General features: G+C 54.7%; 2 protein-coding genes and 1 non-coding gene across 13 annotated transcripts in view; 1 reads left to right on the forward strand and 2 right to left on the reverse strand.

Annotated features, from left to right (window-relative positions):
- Positions 1-5,385: 5,385 nt before the first annotated feature.
- CSF3 (colony stimulating factor 3) lies at positions 5,386-8,666 on the forward strand. Its single transcript, XM_067714980.1, has 5 exons — positions 5,386-6,234; positions 6,348-6,502; positions 6,911-7,018; positions 7,165-7,311; positions 7,651-8,666. The coding sequence occupies exons 1-5, from the start codon at positions 6,222-6,224 to the stop codon at positions 7,813-7,815; spliced, it is 588 nt and encodes a 195-aa protein (XP_067571081.1). The 5' UTR covers positions 5,386-6,221; the 3' UTR covers positions 7,816-8,666.
- A 1,316-nt stretch (positions 8,667-9,982) lies between these two features.
- Positions 9,983-25,892, reverse strand: part of MED24 (mediator complex subunit 24) — a 32,815-nt gene continuing 16,905 nt past the window's right edge. For 4 of the 11 annotated variants that reach the window (XM_067714949.1, XM_067714948.1, XM_067714946.1 and 1 more), the window contains 24 exons: positions 23,943-23,981; positions 23,521-23,594; positions 22,924-23,156; positions 22,724-22,780; positions 21,169-21,280; positions 20,867-21,017; positions 20,462-20,575; positions 19,908-19,955; positions 19,417-19,499; positions 19,047-19,133; positions 18,496-18,607; positions 17,892-18,034; positions 17,085-17,122; positions 16,560-16,672; positions 16,038-16,216; positions 15,820-15,919; positions 15,326-15,501; positions 13,213-13,477; positions 12,737-12,918; positions 12,469-12,559; positions 12,059-12,158; positions 11,119-11,271; positions 10,716-10,864; positions 9,983-10,554 (listed from right to left, as the gene is read on the reverse strand). In XM_067714949.1, the coding sequence (XP_067571050.1) occupies positions 10,438-10,554; positions 10,716-10,864; positions 11,119-11,271; positions 12,059-12,158; positions 12,469-12,559; positions 12,737-12,918; positions 13,213-13,477; positions 15,326-15,501; positions 15,820-15,919; positions 16,038-16,216; positions 16,560-16,672; positions 17,085-17,122; positions 17,892-18,034; positions 18,496-18,607; positions 19,047-19,133; positions 19,417-19,499; positions 19,908-19,955; positions 20,462-20,575; positions 20,867-21,017; positions 21,169-21,280; positions 22,724-22,780; positions 22,924-23,156; positions 23,521-23,594; positions 23,943-23,981 (2,916 nt within the window). In that variant the 3' untranslated portion in view covers positions 9,983-10,437. The other 7 variants (XM_067714950.1, XM_067714955.1, XM_067714953.1 and 4 more) reach the window with 7 other exon arrangements.
- Positions 16,721-16,824, reverse strand: LOC137213759 (small nucleolar RNA SNORD124). The gene has a single exon (XR_010938380.1). It is a non-coding gene; the product is annotated as a small nucleolar RNA SNORD124 (small nucleolar RNA).

Below are 25,892 nucleotides of genomic sequence, written 5' to 3' on the forward strand. Positions count from 1 at the left end.
TATCTGCCAGATAAATGATTAGACTCAGTGACCTCCTGGCTCTAAAACTGGGAATCTGGGCTTCCAGTGGATCAAACACAAGGTGCGAGTCTGACCCTCAGGTGAGGTTCACAGAGGAGAGAAGGGTCTCCTGCAAGGCTCCAGCGGGTTGAGAGCAGGGTTCTGCCCAGTGGTCCTTATGGAGTGGGGGATAGGCTCCTCCCTGAGAGCAGAGCGGGGGTCAGGCGAGAGGGGGCTCCCTGTGGATGCCCAGCCCACCTTCAGCTGCATGTGGTGGGAAAATGCACCTGCCAGGGTCTCTGTAAGTCTCCCAGTCGCTGTCAGCAGTGCTCCCCACATTGGGTCCTTCGCATCATTGATGTTCTCTGGTTGGCATCTGGGGCGTTGCCGTACACGTACCCTTCGTTCCTGCTGCGCGAGCTCTGCTATCAGAACGATGCCTCGTGGGTTTCTGCCTCTCCTAGCTGCGTTCCCTCTCCTGTCGAGCTCTCGCTCTGCACCTTGCTGATTGCTACACATCTTCCAGGCATCCTGCCTCACAGTGATTCAACTCCCTGGCGTCTGAACCACTCACTGGATAATCAGATTCTCTTAGGAGGTTGTCGCTGTGAAAGCCTTATCGTCCCAACTAGATTGTAACTTCTTAAAGAGCATGAGGCACTTCTGTCCCCCCGGGGCCTTGCCCAGTACCTGGCACACGAGCTGGCTAACGTCTTGTTTGTGAGGAAAGGTACGCCATGTGTTCATCACCAACTGCTGATTTTCATACCCCGATAGCCCTAACTTCCATCAAAGGCATGTTTTAGACTGGCCTTGCTTTGGTTTCTGATCCCACCCCAGCCTCGGTGTGATTTGGTATTGCCCACTTCCTTTAAGCTTTTGTGAAACCCAGGTAGTGAAACTTTTTTTTTTTTTTTGGCTGCATTGTGTCTTCATTGCGGCACGAGCTTTCTCTAGTTGTGGCGAGCAGGGGCTACTTTTCGTTGTGGTGCGCGGGCTTCTCGTTGCAGAGCACGGGTTCTAGGTGCGCGGGCTTCAGTAGCTGTGGCACACGGGCTCAATAGTTGTGGCTCGCGGGCTCTAGAGCGCAGGCTCAGTAGTTGCGGCGCACGGGCTTAGTTGCTCTGCGGCATGTGGGACCTTCCTGGACCAGGGCTCGAACCCGTGTCCTCTGCATTGGCAGGCGGATTCCAAACCACTGCACCACCAGGGCAGTACCTAGTGAAACTTTTTAAAGTTTGCTTTGTGAAACAGCACTTTTTTTTCCCAAGCTCCCCCCTTGATCTTTGTGGAAGATGTTATTATTCCAGCATCCAAACTTTCCATTATTTTTTTTTAAAGGATTCAATCTTTTCCCCATTTTACAGGCCAATTCGAAAATCTGATAGGAGATCTGTTTTTTAATTAATTAATTTATTTATTTTTGACTGTGTTGGGTCTTCGTTTCTGTGCGAGGGCTTTCTCTAGTTGTGGCAAGCGGGGGCCACTCTTCATCGCGGTGCGCGGGCCTCTCACTATCGCGGCCTCTCTTGTTGCGGAGCACAGACTCCAGACGCGCAGGCTCAGTAGTTGTGGCTCACGGGCCTAGTTGCTCCGCGGCATGTGGGATCTTCCCAGACCAGGACTCGAACCCGTGTCCCCTCCGTTGGCAGGCAGATTCTCAACCAGTGCACCACCAGGGAAGCCCCTAATAGGAGATCTTTAATTCCCTTCCAGGAAGGATGGGTACTAACAGTGAGCACCCCTCTGTGCCCCTTTCAGGCTCGTGAGGACAGGCTTAGGTGGGACTTGAACACTGGCCTACGTGATACCAAGTTCAGGTCACGTTCTGTAGGCTGTGCAGCCTTCTCCCAGCCTCAGTCTGTGGCTCTGTTATCTGGTTGGTTGGTTGGTTTTTGTCCCCACATGGCTGTCCTTCTGGCCCATGACCACTTTACCTGACCTCTAAAATGACTTTCTTTTTGAGTGTGTGATAATTAGTTGTAATTACTGTTATTCCCAATGACAAATCTTAAAGTCAGCACCCAGCCCAAAGTGCCCCATACCCTTTCCTGGTTGGTAATGGATTGGAGAGTCTATCATCCTGTTACACAGAGTTGGGGTCATTTGTCATGATTTCCTGGTTCTCAACCACCTTGAGTCTATAGACCATTCTTCTGTCTGCTCACAGTCTGGAAGTTTCTTATAATTCATCGCCACTGGCTTAGCTTTCTTTTCCTGGAGAAGTTCAGTGTTATTTTTATGCTTGGAGAGTTCACTGTGTTCTCTACCTTCCAGTTTTGTTTTTTAATTAGAAAACTACAGAGAAGTACAAAGAATAACATAAGAAATACCCATGTACTTTCCACCCAATTTTAATAAATGTCAACCTTTTGTTATCATGTCAAGTTTTTTCATGCAAGATAAAACATGACAGATAAGTTAAAAGCCCATCTTCCTTCCCCAGGCCTCCTCCCTCCTTCCCTAAAGGCAGCCACTCTGATGAATTCAGTGGGTATCCTTCCAGTTTATGTTTTTATAGTTTTACTACAAAATATAGTATTGTCTTGAGTTTTTAAATCTTTGTTAATGATGTATCACATGAAAGTAAGTTCCTTTTACTCAGTATGGGTTTTGAGATCTAATCATGTTTAAACCCGTGCCCAGCACTGTTCTAGGGACTAAGAAAAGAACTGAATGAAACGAACTGCTTTCGTTGTGGGTTTTCTATTGTGGAAGGATGGAGAGGCACATGTGGTATGAATGTGCCACAATTTATTTGTTCATTAATTTATTGGTGGCCACTGGTTTACTGTTACAAACAACACTGCAGAGGACATTTCTGTATGTCCCCTTGTACATATGTCCTGTGTACTAGTTTGCGAACTTTTCTTAAAGGGCCAGATGGTACGTTTTTTAGGCTTGTGAGCCATGTGCTCTTTCACAACTACTCACTTCTGCCCTTCTTGAAAGGGGCCTCACATAAACAATATGTAAACAAATTATTTATGAACACTGGCTTTTCATGATTTTTACCTGTGCTAAAATATTCTTTTGGGACTTCCCTGGCAATCTAGTGGTTAAGACTGTGCTTCTACTGCAGGGGGCGAGGTCCCTGGTCAGGGAACTAAGATCTCGCATGCTGCGCAATGCAGCCAAAGAAAAAAAATCTTTTGATTTTTTTCCAACCACTTAAAACACGTAAAACCGATTCTTAACTCAGGGTGTACGTATCTTGGCCCACAGGCCAAGTCTGCAACAAAGGCATTACGCCGGAGCCTTCATAAGGACACTCCAAGCCCAGTTCCAGATGAAAACAGGAAGTGTGAGTGGAAGCCACTCACCCACTCTGGCCATTGAGAAATAACTGGGAAAGCCTTTAGGAAGCTGGAAGGATGAATAACAGCTAGTGGGGGGTCTCTGGAGCCAGGACCTTTGCCAGATCGTTTCAGTCTGGCTCAGCCCGCATGTGTCAGGACTGGTAACCGGGCTTTCTCTCTACCTGGTCTTTATTCTCTCATGGGTGGGGCTGAGATCTGGATTGAGCCATCATCCAAGAAGTACATACAGCTCTCTGAACAGGAAGATAGTGTAATAGGAATGACGGGGGCTTGGGAAGGCTGATCACAGATCCTGCCTCGCTCTGCCCCCGACTTGTTCTGTGATCTTGGGCCTTTCGGTTCTCTGAGGCTGTCCCTTGTCTCTAATGGGAATAGTCCACACTTGGTTGATAGGATGAAAGACAAAAGTGTAATGGAAGGTGCCTGGCATATAAGAGGTGTCCGGTAACTGCCAGCCAACATTCGGATTTTCCCTCTATGGAATGGAGGCCAGAACACCTCCCTGGTCAGGCAGTTCACTTCCTCTGGAAGTAGCCCACTCCATCCTCCAGCACCTCTGGCAGTTAGAAAGCTCTTTCCTTGAGCTGAAAGCTGGCTAGCTGGGCTTCCACCCCCTGCCCACTTCTAGCCCTTGAGACCACACAACAACCTCTCCTCTTGACCAGACAAAATGGTGTGTTTTCTTCAAATCATCATCGCAAGTCCTTTCACCATTCTGGCCACCCTTGTTAGAAGTAGCATTTTCTGAGCCAGACCTCTGACACACTTGGACTGTAAGTGAAAATTAAAGTTTGGGTCTAGAGCTGGCCTGGTTATGGTTGAGGAAGGCCAAATATTGGTCAAGAGATTCAATGGTGGGCACTTCCGTGGTGGTCCAGTGGTTAAGAATCCGCCTTCCAATGCAGGGGACGGGGGTTTGATCCCTGGTCAGGGAACTAAGATCCTACATGCTGTGGGGCAACTCAGCCCTGTCCCTCTAGAGCCTGCACACCGCACCGAAATACCCTGCATGCCACAAGGAAGATCTCGCGTGCCACAACTAAGACCCGACGCAGCCAAATAAATAAATAAATTTTATATAATTAATGAATGAATGAAAGAGATTCAATGGGTAAGAGTTTAAGACTCTGGCACATTGCAGACCTTGGCTCTGCTAGTTTTGGGCAAGTCAACCTCTCCAAGGTCAGATTCATCTTCTGTAAAAGGGGAAATGGTTCTGATACATTCCTCATAGGCTTATTGAAAGCAATGCATTTGCCAATGTACAGGGCATGCTCTGCACAACATCCGGGGCGGGCTGGGTCCTCCGGAGGTTCTTAGTGGGAAGGAGAGGAGGCATGTTTGTGAGAACCTCTGCCATCCCGCCACAGTTCTGTTAAACCCACCCCTCTCCTCCCATGGAGGTGGGCGCAGAACTGGGCTTAATAGGGGCATGGTGGCCAGTTGCCTGGCCTAAGGTGGAGCTGGGGGCCAGGGCTGCCCGGCAGGACCAGGGACCAGAGGCAGGACGTGAATTGATTAGCAGGTGAAGGCCCTGCCAGCTGTGGCCACCAGGGGGCACCCCCGCCCCAGAGATGGCCTGGCCCAGTCAGACACACCCACTCCTCATCCGAAGAGACTCTGTTCTGGCCCGTCCTGGGGTAGAACAACGTTCTGTTGGGACAGAACATGACAGTCTTGCGTGCAGTTGGTCAGACTTCCCCAGGCAGGCCCCATGGCCTGTGGAAAACTCTCAGGCCCAAGGCAGAGGTCTGGATTATAACTCTGACTCTGCTACCCATGACCTTGGGCAAGCCTCTTCCCTCACTGGCCCAGTTCACAGGGTTGGAACAGACTCCAAAGTCCCTTCCAGCGCTAAGAGTACGTGGTTCTCGGGTTTGAAGCCGGGTGGTTTCTTTTTGCTCACCCTAGCACTTCTCCACTCAGGGCAGCACACACATGCCCGCTGGCAGTGAACCTGGCCAGGGAAGCCACCTGTCCCAGACCCTCAACTCCAAAGCACTGCGACACTAGGGGGGAGGGGTAGTGCGGGCGGGTTGGGGGGGGGGTGCGGGGAGGAGGAAGGGCAAGGTCAGGTGAACCTGAACCGAGAGCCTCAATGGGTCTTGCTTCATTCGGGACAGACATCCGGTTTCCTCTGGTCTCTGCCAGGATTCCGGGGGCTTAAAGGAATGAGTCATGGGGGGGATTGGGGAGTTCCCAGCTAATCAGTTCGGGACAGGAACCAGGGTGATGCCTCTCAACATGTGCGGTGGGGACAGGAGGCAAGACCCCAGTGTTCCTATCTCAGGCCCCTGGCCCCTCAAGAGGGCACTCAGAGAGGCAGCCTCTGGGAATTGGGGGGGATAGAAATAGGGCAACTGGTTTCTTCCTTCTCAGAATTGGGGGCCTAGGGAGCAGGTGGCTTGAGAATCCCAAGGGAGAGTGGCAAATGGGGCTGACCCAGGAGATGTGCCAGGGGAGGGTGGGAGGGAGGGCCCCAAGGCCTAGGCCTGCCTCTTCCCCGGGTTGACCTGACTCCAGCCTCCCCGGCTTTTATCATTGGCTCAGCTTTGGTTCAGCGGTTCAGTTCAAACACTCTGGGGCAATTCAGACCTGGGTGGGGCTGAGGGGAGGAAGGGAGTTTGAGGGGGGCAAGACGTCAAAGAAGAATCAGAGATTCCACAATTTCACAAAACTTTCGCAAACACTTTTTTTTGTCCCAACCCCCCTGCATTGTCCTGGACACCAAATTTGCATAAATCTTGGGAAGTTATTACTAAGCCTTAGTCGCAGCACCAGGTAATTTCCTCCCAGGCCTCCATGGGCTTGTGTATAAAGGCCCCTGGACCTGGTCCCTGACAGAACCCAGAACCTACAGACCCATCCAGACCCCCGGCTGAACCTGCTGCCCAGAGCCCCATGAAGCTGATGGGTGAGTGTCCGGGCCCCAGGAGGGGAGAGCTGCGGGGCCCGGAGTGGCAGAGGGCAGGGTCCCTGGGCTCCCAGAGAGGTATGCACGTCTCCTGAGCCCCCGTCTGCTCCCAGCCCTGCAGCTGCTGCTCTGGCACAGTGCACTCTTGACGGTGCAAGAAGCCACACCCCTCGGCCCTGCCAGCTCCCTGCCCCAGAGCTTCCTGCTTAAGTGCTTAGAGCAAGTGAGGAAAATCCAGGCTGATGGCGCTGAGCTGCAGGAGAGGCTGGTGAGTGAGGGCAGCCTGCGGAGGGACAGGGAGGGGACAGAGATACTGCAGCAGCGGGCAGGGAGGAAAGAAGGTGTGCGAGGCAGAGCTGAGGGGAGACAGAGAAGCGGAGGGAAGCAAAGGGAACCATGGGGAAGGGACATGGGATGGGAGAGGAGAGACTCAGGGGAAATGGGAGGAAATTAGGAGAGGCAGAGCCCCAGCGGCTGGTGGGGAACTGGGGGAAGAACCTCTTGGGGACAGTGCTGGGAGGGGCTGGCTGGGGGCTTGGACGGAGGAACAGGGCTGAGAAGCCTGGCGGGACGTGGAGGGAGGGAAGATGTGGATGTGGAGAGATGGGGGCACTCGGGAAGGAGGAGCCGCCCGGCTCTGCCAGTCCCCCTCACTCAGCATCCTTCCCATCCCCAGTGCACCACCCACAAGCTGTGCCACCCTGAGGAGCTGGTGCTGCTTGGGCACTCTCTGGGCATCCCCCAGGCTTCCCTGAGTAGCTGCTCCAGCCAGACCCTGCAGCTGGTGAGTGTCCGGAGGGGAGAAGGGAGATGAGGGGGCAGGCGGGAAAGGATGACCTGGAAGGCTCCCCAGTCCTCCAGGCTCCATGCTGGGCCCCTGAGGGGAGCAGCCCAGGCAGCGTCCCCTGACTTTCCTATCCCATCTCCCAGACAGCCTGCCTGAGCCAACTGCACGGCGGCCTCTTCCTCTACCAGGGCCTCCTGCAGGCCCTGGCGGGGATCTCCCCAGAGTTGGCCCCCACCTTGGACATACTGCAGCTGGACGTCACCGACTTTGCCACCAACATCTGGCTGCAGGTGAGTCTCTTCCGGAGCAGCAAGCGTTAGGGCCCCGGACCGAGCTGGTCCTCAAAGGTGGTGCTGCCAGCCTGGGGACCCCGGAGTTCTCTAGGGCTGGGGCAGAAACATTCTCGGTGGGCTGGATGTAGGGAGCTACCACCTCATCCCAGGACCCTACCCCATCCCCCCTAGTTGAGGGCATGAGGCGGGGTCACTGGACCTTAAAGAGACCTGGGTTCGGTCCTGGCTCCACCATGAACCCTGGATCGTCTACAGCCCATCAGCCCTTCGCCTTTCCTCCCCCTGCTAACTACCCACTCAGCACGGCCTGATTGCTGACCTCACCTTCCCCCACAGATGGAAGACCTGGGGGTGGCCCCTGCCGTGCAGCCCACCCAGGGCCCCATGCCGACCTTCACCTCGGCTTTCCAGCGCCGGGCAGGAGGGGTCCTGGTTGCTTCCAAGCTGCAGAGCTTCCTGGAGCTCGTGTACCGTGTCCTGCGCTACCTGGCCGAGCCCTGAGCAAAGCCCTCCCCATCCAGTGTATTTATCTCTATTTAATATTTATGCTTATTTAAACCTAATATTTAAAGACGGGGAAGACAGAAAGGAGCCCCGGACTCCTGGATCCTTCCCTCCACCTCCAAGTTTCATTCTCCCGCCTGTAGCAGGGAGAAAAACTCCCGTCTTCCCGTCCCCTGGACTGGGAGGGAGTTGGTAAATACCAAGTATTACTTCCCGTGACTCCTCCCTGCCTGGCTCCGTGGTGGGCTCTGGGGAGAGCCACAGCGAACCCCTACCCTGAGGGTGCCTACCTCGGGACCCTTGGAATCATCGGGAAGTCTCCCACGTGGGAGATGAGACAGCCCTGTTTAATATTTAAACAGCAGTGTTCCCCAACTGGGTCCTTGCACCCCTGGCTCTGCCTGACTTGGCTGCTTCCCTCGAGTCCCCTTTGCCTCGGGCACGGAGCCCATCAGAGGCAGCCGAAGCCGGGACGCTTGACCCTGGGGTCCCGCGAATTTGCTGGGGAATCGTTTTAAGATTTTTTTCGGGCACGTTTTGACTCCTTGTGTGGGGAGCCCAGGCAACCATCAGCGACGCCTCGTTTTTCTGGATGCGCTATAGACACCATCAGTCTAGTGGCGCCTGCCCCACCCCGCCGGGGTCAGGGTCGGGATTCTGACTCCTTTTCAGGCTGGGCAGTCGTGTCTCTGCCTTGCTGGGTGGGGCTGGGAATGTGGGAGGGAAAAGATGAGGGGGCTCGTGTGACGGGGTGTGAGAGGGACGCTCGACTGTTCACCTTCCCCCTCGGCGCCCACTTTCTCATTGTAGCCAAACTTCACGATAATAAAGTGTTTGTCTCCAGTAAATGTCCTTCCTCCTTCTTGAGTCCAGCTGGTGCCTGGCCAGGGGTCGCGGGCAGGGAGTTGAATGGAGGGCGAGGCCCAAAGGAGGGGAAGAGGAGGTGCACCCACTGGGTGCAGACACTGGGCCGGGTGCTAGGACACGGCAGTGAATGAGGCAGGCGTGGTCCCTGGCCCCGTGGAGCCACCGCCTAGCAGGGAGGACAGAAGGTAGATGGGTCACCCGTACCGGGGGAGGAGAGAGTAGGGTTGGGAGAGGGGGACTGGGGGGCTCAACAGTCCAGACACAGATGGACACGGGCCCGAAGCGAGGGAGGATTTAACATGTGCACAGGGCTTCAGTTTACCACCTTCCATAAACCTTCACCCATCCATGCTCACAGCCACCCACAAACACAGAATTATGAAGGGCCTTTTACAGATTAGGAAGCTGAGGTCAAGGTGACAGCTTGGGTTGGACCCCACATTCCAGGCTCTGCACTTCTGTCCCTCGTCAAGCACTGCCTCTGATCTGGCGGGGAGCCCGCAGCCTTCCTACCTGTCTCGGGGCTAATGGGCTGAAGAGGCCTGAGCTCACACCTGGGGAGACCGGAGGCGCCGCTTCACAGCTCAGATTCAAGACAAAGCTCTCTGTGCTCTCAGCTGAAGATGCACGTATGCTTCCAGGATGCCACCACCAGACCAAGGACGTCCAGACGGCCAACCAGTCCCCAGGTCCCCTCCCAAGACTTCCCCATCCTCAGCTCCTGAGTCACTTCCCACTTCCCTTCCCCATCTGGTTCCTTAGAAGCAGGGTCGGGCTGAGTGGGGCTAGAACCCCCAGCTGCACGGCTCAGGGTCCCCCCTCTCTAGTTGGTCCTGAAGAACCGGGGCTTGGAGACGACCAGGCAAAGAAGGGTTAAACAGAGTTCCTGCCTCCATCCCCCCTCATGCCTCAGCCCCTCACCCCTCATACCCCCCAAGTCCTTACTGGAGAGGAAAGATCCAACTCCGGGCCAGTCAGACTCTGGGTGGGGCTTGGCCGGGCTAGGGAACATCAGAACAGGACACCCTACCCCAGCACCAGCGGGGCCTTTAGCCAAAACCTCTCCCTTTTCGGAGTACGTCTGACTTTGCGAGGTGGGGGGAAGTGGCAGGCGGGAATGAGGAAGGCAAGCTGCTCCCGCTGCCCTGCCCCACCCCTACTGAGCACACAAACAGGGACCCTGTGCCCAGCCCTCCTCTGCGCCCTCCTGCTTCCTCCAGCTGGGCCTGCACGGGTCCAAGGCGGAGCCAGCCGTTCCCCACCCCCATCGGACACAGGCACCAACAGTACCAACAGGCACAGAGGGATCCACGAGGTCTTTACTTACAAGCCAGCCGAGGTGAACACACCCATGTAAAAAGAGATTATATATATATATATATATATATACACACACACACATATATACACACATACCCTGCACCTGTAAAGTTCCCCGGAGCTAAAGCCACTCTTGGAAGCGGGAGGCACGCACAGGGGTCGGGCGGGAGGGCTGCAGTGAGACCGCCCAGAGTCAAGGAACCAGGCTGCTCACACGCATCAGGTGCTGGCAGTGGGAAAGGAAATTATGAAAGAAACTGGGAGCCGTCTTAGAGGTCAGAAGTCAGGAGCAGGGGAAAGATCTGGAGACCGACGGAGGGCAGTTACATCATGTGGATATGAGCAATGATGTCTCATCTTTCCACACGTCCTTTTCTGAGGCGCCCGGGGCTGGGACCCTGCCTGCCAGCCCCTGTGGTCACTCCAAGCCCCTCAGAGGGCGGCAATGGCTTTGGCGGCCACCTGGCGGCCCAGGGGCAGGCTGAGGTCCGTGATGGCCAGAACCACCTTGGGGCTGGACATGGCTGACACCTTCACCAGTTCCGATACCTGTCAGACAGACAGACAGCTGCTCAGCAAGGTGATGGTGGGTGTGACGTCCAGGAGGAAGAAGCCCTCCCTCCTGGCCGCTGGACCCCAAGCTCTCCTGCGACGTGCTGACCCGCTCTGAGCTGGAGGGTGGGCCAGTGGCCCGGGGGCGCGGCACTCACGGTGGTAAAGGGCATGAACTGCAGGATGCTGCCTCGGCCGCCCTGTTCCAGGCAGTCCACGCAGCCCTCCATGAACCACTGCGCAAACTGCGTGTGGGGGCCGGCGGTCCGAGAGCCCAGGATGGAGGAGATGAGCAGGAACAGGTTGGCTGTGAGGAAAGGGTGGCGGGGGGAAGGAGAACTCCATGAGAAGGGTTTGGGAAGAGGTCAGATTCTGGGAGAAGAAAGAAGTGCTAAGGGTGTCCCCCCAAATGGGGACGTCAAAAAGAGAAAGTACAAAGGAAAGCTGGGGGCGAGCCAGAGAGGGACGCGACGGGGGCCTGGGGGAGACAGGAGAGCTGGCAATCAGGGGGGACGGAGGGCAAAGGGGAGGAGGGTGGGGAGCGGGGCTGGGAGGCCTCACCCAGGACTCGGTTCAGCGGGTCTCTCATGTTAACCGTGTGAAGCTGGGAGGCTGACAGGTTGCTGCTCATGGACCGGTCCGCTGTGGGGCAAGCGAGGGGCACTGAGCCAATGGCCTCCTGAGTTCCGAACCGCCGCCCACGGGAGCCCTCACCTGTCGGGGGTGGAGGGCCCGGCCGGAGAAGATGATTGGGTCCAGTCACACGGTCCCCAAATACAGGCTTCCCCACAAGCAGGTGAGAGAGAACTACCATCTGGTCACCGCCAGGTGCCAATCTGCGGGCTGCGTACGGCTGAAACCGCTAATCCTCACGTCTCCGTTTTACAGACGAGGAAGCTGAGGCTGAGATTTGCTAAGTAACTAGCCAAAGGCCATGGCAGCTTTCCTCTGTTCAAGTGCACAATTGGTCCCCTAGTCCCTAAAAGACCTCAGAGAAACTTCTAGGCTCAGGAGAAATCTCTGGAAACAGGAAAAATTAAACGCCACGGAAGAGCCCTTAGCAAGGAGAGGCGATGACATCTAGGGAAGCAGGTGGAGTTGGGGTGCTCTCCAGGCAGGAAGAGTGGGGAGCAGTCCCAAGTACCAGCCCAGGCCTGCTCCAGGTCTCAGGGCCTGCTTCAGGGGAAGGAAGGTCAGAGCTGTGAGTCAGTGGCACAGACTGTGCTCAAGGCAGTGAACTCACTGCCGTGAGGCGTGGGAAAGGGTCAACTATGCACCCCGGGCTGGGATGGGATCTGGGCAGAAGAGCTTCAGCCCTTAGGGAGTGATCCACAGCAAGCTTTGGTGGCTCGAGGAGAGGAAGCAGAGCATCCGTAGGGGACAGAACGGGGCAGACTCCTACCACAGCCTCTCCGACCAGCCAGCGAGCTGCAGAGCAGCTCTCAGGAGGAGTGAGTTCCCGGGAAAGGAAACAGCCCGCCCGGCCCGTCCACACACTCACTGGGACTCGAAAGGATATTTGCATCTTCCTCATTGGAGCTCAGCAGTCGCATCAGCTTCGAGGGCTGCATGTCATCCAAGGGGAAGAGGCTGATGTAATCCTGGGGGGCAGGAGAGCCACTGTTACCCACAGCTGCATCCCCAGATCTTCCAGGACTGGAGCTCAGTTTGGAGTCAAGCCCCCACAGGCCACAGGCAGCATCTCCAGGGGGTCAGCTTCCCTCTCCTCGCCTCTCCCACTACCCTAGGGAGAGACCCTCCCACACAGTCACCCCTGACACAGTGGCCCAGAGGCAGGGACCATGCCTGGCTGCCTGTGCCCGGGAAGGCGCCTCTTACCAGAAGAGGCTCAGTGAGCATCTGCTGAACAAGCACAAGGGCAATGAACGGGGGAAGGGGCCCCTACCCTACCTCGATGTCTTCGCGCTGTCTCTTCTTTTGGCGGGAGGACGCCTGCCCCTTGTGGGAAGAGTAGGAACTCAGGGCACACCAGACGGCCAGCCTGGCAAAGGGGTCCAGGAAAAGGGGGTAAAATCAAAGAGGGCCCGACGCGGCTTCTGTGCCCATGCTGATCAGGCCCCACCCGACAGGGCTTCCCCACAGCCCAGCTTCCTGGGTGGCCCAGGCAGGGTGCCCCACTCCAGGCTGGGGGGACTTAAGGCTCTCCACAAAATCCTACTTGGCGAGAGCGGTGCCAGGGGGGTCCATGAGGCTGTGCCACTTGGAGGAGTCGGTGAGCAGACCAGGCAGGATGTGGCCCAGCAGGACCAGGGTCACTTGCTGCATGTCCAGACAGAAGATGGAGTAGAGCAGCTCCACCGCCCGCAGCGTGTGCTCCTTCCGCGTCTCCTTCAACAGCTCCTGGAAGGACGGGGCAGAGGAGGACCGAGGAGCTGAGGGCCCTCAACGTGGGCAGTGACATCCTGCAACTCCCTTCAGACCCCAGGAGCTCCCGAGGCGAGGACCGGCCTCTGGAGTCCAAGGAATCTTCTCTGCATTCAGTGGGCCTCGCAGAGAAGCCCGGCCGACTGGGCTGGGGGTTGAGAAGCCAGAGGACCAGATCACGTTTGGTCCCGTCAGGCGTTTTCCCAGCTGTCTCCGGCGGTCTGAGGACGCCTGTTCCCCCCAGCCCACCCCCACCCCCGACCCCAGTACCTTAATCAGGTTGTTGCAGAACCAGTAGACGCCTCCCATGTGCAGCAGGGTGTCAAAGATGTGGATGGAGCGACTGTCCACCCATCCCTTCTCCAGCACCTTAGCAAATATGTCCGTCAGCACCTCCTTGATGGGTCGCTTGGGGGGCAGCAGGTTCCAGTAGGGCATGGTGTCCATGCCCGTGGATGGGAACTTGATCTGTGTGGCCGTCTGCTGCAGCACGTCCGCACACATATGCTCCAGGATGGAGCTCATGATCACCACCCTGATGGGGGGAGGGAGGCGGGAGGGCCTATGGTTCAGGCAGCAGCAGGTTCAATAGCTGGGGTGGGGGCAGGAACAGGCAGGCCCGACCCTTCCCAGGACTCGGGTTACGGAATTAATCCCATTCTATGCTGAGGGAGGAGACAAGGGGAAGTTGCAAACCCCTAGGAGACCTGACCCCACGAGTCCTGCTCCGGCACCAGCCTATGGGGGGCCGGGGCACTTGCCTCCCCCAGGTCATTCTAGCAATATATTCATTCATACTTTCTCTCACTCTCTCTCTCCAACTTCCTCCATCCCCCAGGCCTGGGCCCTGACAATCCTCTGGCATAAATAAATACAGTCACTTCCCTCTAGGCTGAGTGCTTGCGGGGGTTCCCCACCCAGCCTTGGCCTCCTCCCAAAGTAGCTGTTACTTCCAGGACAGGGGCCCAAGGACTGCCCCACAAGACTTTTCCCGGCCGTTGGTAGCTGGGCAAATATAAATGTATATCCAGGAATTTTCTCATGAAGAGTCTTCGACAAGGAATGCAGGCCTGGGCCTGAGCGCTAACCGTTCGGGGAACACTGGGTGGCTCTGGGAAAGTCACCATGACTTTCACGGCCGCTATTTCCACCTGCATGATCGAGCCACAGATTTCCCAGACAGGAGTCAGGGTGCTTAGAATGGATTACGTCACAGAAAACAGTCCATGACTTCTGCGGGGAGGACGCTGAGGGCGGGGGGGGATAAGGAGGAGACGGGATTTTACAGATCCTCCCAACCTCATTTCAGCTCAGTGTTTCCGCTTCTCTTAAAAGACATCCTGATGGCTACCTTGTGGGTCATCGCTCATAACTCATTGCTTGGCGCATGCCCACGTTCACAGCAGCACTATTCACAAAAGCCGAGAAGTGAAAGAAACCCACGTGTCCATCAACCAAGGGATGGATAAGCAAAATGTGGTATATACATACGATCCAGCCTTAAAAAGGAAGGAAATTCTGACACATGCAATGACATGGTTGAACCTTGGGGACATTACACAAAATGAGATATGCCCGCCACAAAAAGACAAACACTACATGACTCCACTTACATGGGGTACCTAAAGAAATCAAATTCAGAGAAACAGAAAGTAGGACGGTGGTTGCCAGGGGCTGGGGGAAGGGGTGTTGTTTAACGGGTCCAGGTTCAGATTTACAAGATGAAAAAGTTCTGGATATCTGTTTCACAACAGTGTGAATATACTTAACACACTACTGAACTGTGCCCTTAAAAATGGTTAAGGTGGTAAACTTTATGTTATGTATTTTTTACCATATTTTTTTTAAAAAGCTTATTGGATGGGCAAATGAACAAACACCACTGAACTCAACACAGCTGAAGTCGCTAGGGAGGTCCTCCAAGTCCCTGAAAAGCCCAGGCAGGAAAATGGTACAGAAGATAGCTGGGCCTGGAGGGGCAAGGTAGGGAGCGGGTGGACAGGCCCAAGGCCTATAAGATCTACAGATGGGCTCACAGTTCCTTAAGAGTGACAGAGCTAAGATAACCATTCCGTTCTGGCAAGCCAGCTCCCCAGGACTCGAGCCCTTCAAGGGCAGGAATCATAGCCACGTGGGGTCTGTAGTTCCGGCGCACACACAGCGGGTGCTGGGTAATAACACTCCCGGCACAGAGACACACACTAAGTGTTGCTGAGTCAGTGAGTGAAGACGTGATTGAGAACGTGAGTGAGTGAGGAAGAGACTGAGCAGGTGAGCTGCATGTTTGGGAAGGTAAGAGAAGAGGAAGAGAGTGGTTTCCAGAGGCGCTGGCTTCTCAGGACAGACCTGCAGAGTTCCAGAAGGGAGGGGATGGGCCGCTGACCTCTCGTTGTAGAACTGCAGGGTGTTCTCGCTGTACAGCGGCCCTGCCAGCTGGCGGATCATCTGCAGCGACTTCTCACGCTCGTCCAGCCCCAGCATCCGCACGTGGGCCACAAGCCAGGCCACAGCACACACTGCCAGGCTGCACACCTTCCCCTTGATGTTATCGGTGATTTTCTGGGGGGGGAGGGGGGAAGGGTGATGGGGCCACCCTCTCCCCTTCCCTGGCCACCACCTGTCCCGGCCTCCGTGGGCAACTCAGCGCGTCAGTGGGATCCAGGGCCGTGTTCCATGCCTCTTTTCACCACAGGCCTGATTTTCCCCAAGTTCCCTGCGGGGGACGGAGCAGCTAACACTATGACCACAAGAAAGATCAAGAGCCACACACAGGCTCCTGGATTAAGGGCCTTTTCGTTCTTACGAAATCTAACAAGCTATCGAAGACTGCCTCTGTGTCTCAGGGAAGAGAGAAGGCCGCTGGAAAGGTGGGGCTACCTGGATGGACTCAAAGGCCAGCACCCCATTCTCCCAGGCATTGAGGATTTCCAAGATGGCCGCCGAAATGTTGAGACAGGCTTCATGCCACTTCATCTGCCTACGAGAGGGTGGGAATGGGAGAAAAATCACCACTGGGGGGCGTGGGATGGGCTGAGGGAGAGGGTCTGGGCCCTACCCGCACTACCACCCTTGGAGTGGGCGCCCAGGCCACTGACACCAGCTTTATCTCCGAGGAATTGTTGAGCAGAGCCACGAGGGACTCCACTTTGGTGGAGTCGGGCCGGAAGCAGGGGTGGTCAGGGTTCAGGATTTTTCCCTCCTCGGGCATGCAGGTCTGCATCCAGGTCTCAAAGAAGAACACCTCTCCTCCCGTGTTTGACTCGGACAGGATCACCTGAGAAAGGAGGGGGTGGGGAGGTGCAGCACCCCGCACCTCTCTTCCTGCCCAGTGGCTTCCCCCGCTCCCAGCCTGAAGAACTGGGGACAAATTGGTCTGAGGGGGAAAGACAGGGGCTATGCTGCCACCTAGTGGTGGGTGTGGAACTGAAGGATTCAGGACATGACAAGGGGGCATCTATTGACTTGGGGCGGGGGCATCTGATTTCTGCAGCCAGGAGAACTAACTGGCTTGGGACATTGATGGGGGTGGGGTAGGGGTGTGAGGTGGGGAGACTTATTGGTTGTTACCTTCCCCTTTGTCCCAAGTGCCCCAAGCCTGACTGCTCCCCGTCACTCACCTCTGAGCCATAGGTCTGGGCCACGTGGCACAGCATGAGAAAGGAGATGTCAAAGAGCAAGGCTCGAACTGAGGCCGCCTTGGCTGTGGAGGATGAAAAGGCTGACCCCCAGCCTAGGGCAGGGGCCCAAAGGCCTTGTCTGGGTCGGGAGGGGCTCAAGATCTGCCTCAAGGAAGGTCAGGGACCGAGTGGCTCCTTCAAAGCTCTGAGGCTCAGAATCCTTTTCTTGAGTCTCAGTTGGAACATCATCCCTTCCTTGGAACCAAAGACTCCTGAACCCTCCTTTCCCCCAACACCTGACCAAATCGCAAGAGGGGATGGAGAGAGGCAAAGGGTGGTTTGGGAAGAATGCTTTTCCCAGCATGACCCTCTTTCACGGCTCCCCAAAAGCTTCAGTCAGTCATTCCTAGGGGAGAACACAGCCTCCCCAGGATGAGCAAAAGTGTCCTCTTCCCTCCCCTGTTCTCTCCCTCCACACCCCTCCTTCAGCACCACTGGGCCTGGGGGTGTGTGGAGCTGACTTACTGCTTTCTTCGCTGCGGTGTGTCGTGAATTCATTCAAACTGCAGAAGGAATGGAGACAGGTTGCATCAACCAGGGCAAGGGCTGGGCAGCGGCTGGGGTCAGGGGCTCTGCCCACTCAGAGAGGCGGTCACTAGAGTCTGAATTATGGGTTCAACTTAAAAGGAACACCATTGCTACAGAAACAAGAACTCTTTCTATTTTTAAAAGATTTCCAAGGCCTAGAGAATGGCTCGCTGAATGGAACAACATTCTACACATCAAATTCCAGGTCAATCCAAAAAGTCAGCAGAATTTGAGAGTCCCTTATTAATAAGTGGGTATGAACACCATCCCTCCACACCTGCTATCCAACACCTCGTCACCTTGCCAAACAGCTGCACTCCATCCTCAGCTGAAGAGAAAACAGCACTTCATGTCCAGAGAACGGGCCCTTCCCCCAGGTCTCCAGCTGGGATGCTCTGCCTTGGCATCTCTGGGGAGTCTCAGACCCCAGTGCCTTGCCCTTATTCTGCCACCTCCTCCTTTGTTTTTTGCTTTCTTTCTTTTTAATATTTATTTATTTATATTTGGCTGTGCCGGGTCTTAGTCGCGGCACACGGGATCTTCACTGCAGCACGTGGGATCTTTCAGTTGCGGCATGTGAACTCTTAGTTGCGGCATGTGGGATCTAGTTCCCTGACAAGGGATCGAACCCGGGCCGCCTGCATTGGGAGCACAGAGTCTTAGCCACTGGGCCACCAGGGAAGTTCCCACCTCCTCCTTCACACGTGCCTCCCAGACCCTGGTCAGGGGCTCAGGCTTCCTTACTTGATGAATTTCCGGGCAAAGGACTTAAGCTTCCCAGTGGCTGCAGCAGCAGCCAGCAGCAAGTCCAGGCTCTTCCCAGACAGCATGTGGCCCAGGACCCCCAGCAGCCCCTCCGGGGACTTGGAGTGGTCTGCATCCATCGTCTGGGGACAAGACAGGAAACCAAGTCCTGAAGAACACTGAAGACCCCCCCAGGTACAGCCTAGCCACAGTTTCTCTCTCTGCATGTCTCCATTAAACGGGATACCAGGACCTGCCATTTAATCGACTCTGACTCCAATCTGGAAAGCCGTTCCTTAAGTTCTTTGCTCTCCGATCCATTCCTCTCGACTAAACTGGGATGGACGATGGCGCTGGAGTCAGGATGGGCGAGGTCTCTGCTGTGCGATTCAGCGCTGTTTCCACACCCACCACAGCGCCTGGCTGACCAGTGAAGCTCAACAAACACTTGTTTCCAGGGGCGCTTCCCTCACCTTCCCCCTTTCTCTACTTCCAAAGTAACCAGAAGAGAGAGAGGTCCGTGGCCTATTTACTTATCTGGAAGAAGAGGGAAACTGGAAAGAGGGAAGGTATGCCCCTGGTGGCAAGGGAACAGCGCACTCACTTTGAGGATGTTGGTGACGGTGGGCTCCGCGCGGAGGATCAGCCCGGGGTTGGGCTGGATGTTGGCATTTTCATCTGATTTCAGCTGGGGTGCGTGCTCCCGGTCTGCTTTGCTGTGGCCACAAGAGAAGGTAAGGGAACAGAGATGAATTCCTGACACGCTCCTTAGTCCAGGCCCAGGAGCAGAGGCACAGAGAAGGCGCGAAGCACATAAGCACCACGGGCTCGGGTGATGCCTATGAAAGTGCGTCCAGTATCGCAACTGCTTCAAATCGTCTCTAGTCATCACATTTGTTTTGAAAGTTCATTTAAGACTGAAGGAAGTCTTACAATTTCTACTTCGATCACAAAGGAGGGCGAGAGTTAAAGCCCTAACAGTGCAAAACCCTGGTCTGCAGAAATCAGTGTCTCCTGTCCCTGGTAACCCTAGGTGTGGTTCCCATCACCCACACTCAAACCCTCGACAGGAGGGAAAAGGCACCCAGCAGCCCAGTCTGGACATGAGGCGGGTGGTCAAGGGGCCCATGGGCCAGCCCAGGAGTTCATACTTACCGCTTGGCCATGAGGTTGTTCGTACTGGCTTCAGACAGAAGCCCCTGCTTGCTACATTCTTGGAGTAGGAAATTTGTACAGTCACAGCTGTGAGGGAAAAAGATGATGGGGGGCCTAGGCATACTGCAGGGATTATGGAGGGCGAGCCGTGAGGCCCTGCCCAACATCCTCCCTCCTTTAGGGTGAAGAACATTTTGAGTGCCTGAGGGGAGGCAGAAGGGCTTGGGCACTCGGCAACCACGGGGCTGCTGCCTCCTGCCCCTGCCGAGAGGAGGAACGAGGAGCCGGTCCCCGGTGCTGATCTGGCACAAAGAGCGGGGAAGAGCCAGGACTCCTGTCAGTACAGTGAGGTGAGCAGGGGACCTCATACTTGCAGCGCTGGTCGGCTTTGTCCAGCAAGGGCGTGAGCTTCAGCAGGAACTCAAAAGCAGAATTGACATCCTCGGTGAAGTCCTGCAAAGAGACAGAAACTGCCTTCTGGCTTCCAGGTCCTCCGCCCACCCACGGCCCGTGAGGCAGGCTCACAATGACACCCCGCTGGGCACAGCCGCCTACAGGTCGGCCGTGCCCACTGCTGGCTTCCAGAGACTGGACGGGGACAGGATGGGGCATCACTGCTCCCTGCCATCTTGGCCCTGGTCATCCCGGGCACCCTCGCCTCTGGAGCAGCCTGGCTGCCTTCTATGCGTGGGTGCCCGCGGATGCTCGGGGGATACCCCCGCTTCCAGCCCTCCCCAGCACAAGAACGCACTACCACCCAGGTAGGGCCAAGTGACCCTTCCCTTGCCCTTGTTTCTCCAGAGCTGTAACAAGGATTCACCTGTTCCCATGCCAACTCCCCATCTCATTTCTTTAACTTACCTTGTCCCCATGGGAGTATTTCTTCAACTTCACCAAAACCTGTGGAATCTACAGGGTGAGGCAGGGGGAAAAACAGGCAGCTCAATTTCTTCTCTCTTTCACCCAGAACGAAAGGCATCCCTTCCGTCCCCCTGCTCTGGGTTGAGACAGGAACACTCCTGCCCTGGAAGTGAAGGTGCTCAAAGAGCCAAATGCGAAAGCTGACGTCTAGCCACGCGCCCGCTGCCCTCAGCCCGCAGGGCCCAGGAACCCCGCACTTCCATGGCTCAACAAGGAAACGCTCTAAGTGAAAGTGGGCTCCCGGAGCTGCCCCGTGCCAACATGGCTGATGACCAAGCTCCCAGCACCTGTGGGCCAAGACATGGCAGAGCCTGCCAAGCAGGCTGAACAGCCCTGGGACCTTCAGGGAAAATCAGGGCAACTTGTGCTGGGGGACCTGGCAAGCTGGGCATGAAGTCAGCGGGGAGAAATGTGGGGCAAAGGCCCAGGGTGTCTCCGCTCTTCCTGGGAACCATCCTGAGACTGGCCCTCTGTGGCTCCCACGTCCCAGGTACCTTGAGGAAGGTGAAAGCTGTCCACTTGAGCTCCCCCGTGCCCTCAGGAGACTCGATGAGGCCCACGAAGCAGGCTTTCCAGATCTCCAGGACAAAGAGCGGGGTGGGGATATGCTGTGGGAAGACCCAAGGGAGAGCATAAGAGGGCGCCCACCCCCGTCCCGTCTCCTGACCCCGGGGGTCAGTGGGTCACAGGAGGGCAGCACAGGCACCTCCCCGACTCTTGTGCAAGAACCAGGGAGAGCAGGTGACATGGCAGAACCATTCCACCTGACAGAACCATGCACGTTCCACCACGAATTAGGAGAAACCCTATTTCTCCCCTGAAAGACCAGAAGAATCCTCCCTCCCGCCCCCACACAGCCGGCCCGCCCCGGGGACAGAGAAGCAGTGCTGGCCTCCTACCTGCATGCGTTTCACCATCATCAGCTGCTCCACCAGGGGCTGTGTCTCGCCGGTCAGGTTCATGGTGCCCTCAAGCAGGACCACCGCGTGGACCGTAGGGAAGCCAGTCTTGTGCAGCTGCTCAGAGTGCACGGACAGCATGGTGGGGATGCTGAGGGGACACAGAGGGGACAGTGTGCGGGCGGTAAGGGAGAGTCAGAGAGGAGGGGAGAGCAGAGGGGTCAGGGCCAGAGGCCACATCTTCCCCCCCATACCCGGGCCTTTCCTCTCTCCCTTCACCAGATCACCCTGGGAGCAGGTACCTCCTAATGAGCGTGCCACACTGCTCAGCCTGGCTCCGGAGCTGGGGGCTGCTGAGATTGGCCAGGATCTCCCCAAGCTTCAAGAGACAATGCTCGATGGCAGTCCAGGAGGCTGGCAGAGAAAAGAAAATGCAGAGAATCATGGGGAGCAGAGGAGAGAGAGAGACTGGCCCCAAACTCCTTGACTTGGCACCCCCTGGGCCCACAAAAACCACGCAGGGAGGCTTCCCCCGAGGATGGCATGGAAGCTAGGGGCCTGAGGGCAGCATGCACTGTTTCCAGAAGGGGGGTGAGCACCAATGATGAAGCCACTAGAAACGATCCCCAGAAGCCCGATTCCTTAGGGGTCGCCCACAGCTGACTTCAGAAACTAGGTACGGCAGAAGACAGGCAGTGACAGAGAGAGGCCCAGGGGGCTTGCAGTCCAGTGGCCAGAACAGGGAGGTGACCACAAATCATTCCGAGAGTGGGCCAGCTTTGCAAGTGGCCACCGCTCTCCACCGCAGTCAAGCTGGATTCCTAAACAGCCTTCTGTGTTCACCTGCTCCCTGTCTGGGCCTTTGCTCTCGCTGTTCTCCCCTCTGAAAAGCCCCTCCTACTCACCTTCTCCCCTCACACTCTCACTACCCTGCGAGTCTATGTTCAAGCCCCAGCTCCTTTAACAACTTACCCAACTGGTCCAACCCACTGACCTCTTACTCCTAAATGCCTGAACTCATGGTCTATACCACACAGTTTGGCACTTATAAGTCACTTATCCTAGTTACACTTCCAGAGGGTCAAATGATGAATAATGGCGCCAACTAGCCCATTAACCTCCATGTAGCATAGGGGAAAAAAACAAAAAGATAAGACCTGAGATCCAATAAAATTAAGTTAAAAGTTCATTCATTTTTCAGCCAATAAACATTTGTCAAGCACTCAAAATAGACAAACTGTCAACATAGCCCACTTTTACGTAGTGATCATCTTTCTGGACTTTTCATAGCCAATAGCCATATTTTGAGAAGTAATAAATATACTAATCCTGTAACAAGTTCTTCAACCAGGTCCTAGAGACCTGGGTGTAAGCCACCCCAGCATTCTCGTTACTGGAGAACAAGCGATCCTTAGGTGGCCCCGAGCCTCATCAGCAAGACCGTGGCCTTCAGGCCCCAGGTCCAGAAATACCCGTCTTCCCTCCCACCAGGTGATGTGTCTGATCCCGGGCTCTGGAGGGTTCCAACGTTTAACATCCGCACTTGAGTAGAGAGGCGTATGGCTCAACAGGCCTGGCAGCAGGCAGGCACTGCATTTAAAGGGATGTTTTAGGCAGCACTCAAACACAAAAGTTATCTGCTTTCAGATGAGTAACATGGAGACAAACACAGCGATGGATGGCGTGCTTGTCTTGACCTCTCGTTTTTTCCATGTATATTATGTACTAGCCTTGCTCCCCACTAGCACGTACACTTGTTGAGGGCAGGGACCCTGCCACATGCCCCTTCGGTAGCCCCCCGCCCCCACCCCCAGCACCTGGCACAGTGCTGGGCGTACAATAATGCTCAGTAAATACCTGTTGGTTGATTGGCTCGGGTGCCACCCTGCCCAAGTCCCTGGGATGTATGCAATGCTTATGGGGAGAAAAAAAAGGAAGTGGGATGATTTCAGATCCTCCTGGAAAAAAGTGGGATGGCATCCTGCCTCTCCCCTCTCAATTAAAGAACCAGCTATGGGAGCAGTGACGGGTGGGGCTCAGGGAACCAGGGGACATACAGGCCTCCTCTAGTTTGGCGATGTGGAGCAGGGCCCGGTTCTTGGTGCTGCTGAGGGTCTTCTCCAGGCGCTGCAGGCACATGGCAAGCTGCTTCTCACCAGCCGCTGGGGTGCCGGCCTCCAGCCCCTCCCGGAGCCGCTCTGCAGAGGCTGCGGTGCAGCGCAGCAGCCAGTGGAGGGCGCTGAGAAGGGCCCGGCACAGCCCGATGCACTCCTCTGCTTTGCCGTGACAGCTACCAGGAAAGGATGCAAAATCTGTCTTTGATCCAAAGGCTGAAATCCGACCCACACCCATGTTCCCCAGAGTGCCTGGCACTCCCTTACTAGGGAAGAAAGTTGGGAAGCTTGCAAAGTCCTGGGGAAGACTGCCCTGTTGGCTTTCACTGGATAAGATTTCAAATGAGTTACTCCAAATAGAGAAGAGGCACTTTAGTCCTAAGGGAGTAAGTAGAAAAAGACGTGGATGGGTGGGTGCAGACGAGCAGGTGGGAAGAAGTGTGGGAACCAACAGAGGTGGTCTGAGCCTATATGCCGGGAGCTTCTCCTTTACACTAAGGTAATGCTGGAAGGTGGTGAGCTCCTCATCCCTGCCATTACCTCAGTCGGTCACAAAACATGTCCATGATATCCAGCAAAGCCTGGACACACAGGTCCCGGGAAAAGTCATCAAACTGTGGAGAGAACAGTGGCGATGCGACGGGGTGTCCCAGTCACCCCCCAGTCTCAAACATGAGGCAGTTGGCGCATTCACGAGTCCTGCTCATCTTTCCTCCAACCCCAGGTTTCAGACTCGGCAGCCTTTCAACATTGGAAATTGGCTCCTAATTGCCAGTGCCCACTTCCTAGGATCCCCCTCCCTCTAATGGGAGGCAGCCATGCCAGCCAGAGGCATGCTGTGCTGCCTGCCCAGCCACAGAGGTCACTCTATCAGAGCAGTCAAGGAGGTGGGGCCCCATCTGTCACTACCATATCTCTGTCCCCCCATCCCCCATCTAGCTTGTAAGTATCTATGGTCATACCTTACTGATAGCTGTGAGGACGGAGGAGTAGGACACCATCTGGAGGGAAAGAAGAAAGATAAAGTTCAGAAAACTGGTGTCTGAGAGGAACAACACAGTTGAGAGGAACAAAACACAGACACTTAAAGTCGCTCCTAAAATCTCAACCCCTTCAAGAGGCCTTCCACAAGCCCCGAAGCAGTAACACCAGGCACTGTGCCCATCCCTGCTTCCATCAAACTCACTATGATTGACAGCACCAGCATAAACCCACTAAGAAGATGATTTGGGAGTATTCAAAGGGGCCATGTCTCATGTTCACCTGCCACACACTGTCCACCGTATAGTACAAGGTTTGACTGCTGGTGGGCAGAAGAATGGACACGAGTGAGGTCAGTTACTCTACTCCTGCAACTCCTACCAAGGGTGATTTTATCTGGACAAGAACTGGAGACATACGAACTGCTCTTGCAATGAACAGGTAGTAACTCCACTTTGAAATAGGAAGTGAATTTCAATACACATACTCATTCTCTAGGATACCTCCAGGACACCACCCAAAGCTGAAATCCTTTCTCGGTGCTCCAAGTAATCCCCTTAGACCCATCATTACACAGTGGGTACCTGCTGCCCCCACCAAACTAGGAGCTCCTTGAAGACAAGGGTGCTTAGGGAGAGTGGGAGGGAGACGCAAGAGGGAGGAGATACGGGGATATATGTGTACATATAGCTGATTCACTTTGTTATACAGCAGAAACTAACACAACGTTGCAAAGCAATTATACTCCAATAAAGATGTTAAAAAAAAAAAAAGACAAGGGTGATTTTACTCAGTGACCACCATCAACTTGTTAATGTTTGTAGAATGAATAAGTAAAACACAACTTTAGATCAATATTTCTCAAAGTAGCTTCCAAAGCTGCACTGTCCAATAGGGAAGCCACTAGCCACATATGGCTGTTTAAGTTTAAATTAAATAACATTAAAAATTCAGTTCCTTACTCATAGTAACCACATTTCAGGTGCTCAACAGGCTCATGGGGCTAGTGGCTGCTGTACTGGACAACGCAGATACAGAACATTTTTATCACTGTAGAAAGTTCTATTGGGTGATGCTGTTCCAAAGGGTCCTCAAGATGTTAAAAACTTTTACACATGCACACACGTACACAGAGCTTCTGTGTGATATGAATTTGAGAAACCCTGAAATAAACATACACAGAGAGCTTTTTTTTAAGGGTTCTTTTAGTAAAGAGCTTTCTTTACTGTAGGACTGCTCTTACCCATAATAATATACTTGTATACAATGAGACTCTCTAAGATCACTGGAGATGAAGCAAGCAATATTTTTCCAATTTACTTGACCAAGGAATCTCATTTAACTAGTATCTGCAAAACACATTTCGCAAAATGCCATCTGAACAGCAAGATCCCTGAGAACAGAAATAGTGTTAAATTTATATGTTTCCCTAGAACCTAGTCTGGGGCCTACCACATAGTAGGACTGCTTTGGTTTGATGAATTCTAGTAACTAGCATTCTGAAAAAATTTTTACCGTAACACAAATTTCTATTAGCAAAACCTATTATCACCATTATAAGATTGGAGATGTAGTTCAAAAGAAATAATCTGTCCTGAATGAAATCAAACCTAACAGAGAGCTTTTAAGTTGTCATATTTTTTAAAAATAATTATAGCGGGCTTCCCTGGTGGCGCAGTGGTTGAGAGTCCGCCTGCCGATGCAGGGGACACGGGTTCGTGCCCCGGTCCGGGAAGATCCCACATGCCGCAGAGCGGCTGGGCCCGTGAGCCATGGCCGCTGAGCCTGCGCGTTCGGAGCCTGTGCTCCGCAACGGAAGAGGCCACAACAGTGAGAGGCCCGCGTACCGCAAAAAGAAAAAAAATTATAGCATGCTGATCAAATATGAATAATACTATAGAAAATAGTTACAACTCTATACTCAAAATCAG

Source organism: Pseudorca crassidens, chromosome 19 (assembly GCF_039906515.1).
Source record: "Pseudorca crassidens isolate mPseCra1 chromosome 19, mPseCra1.hap1, whole genome shotgun sequence".
Taxonomy (NCBI): Eukaryota; Metazoa; Chordata; class Mammalia; order Artiodactyla; family Delphinidae; genus Pseudorca; species Pseudorca crassidens.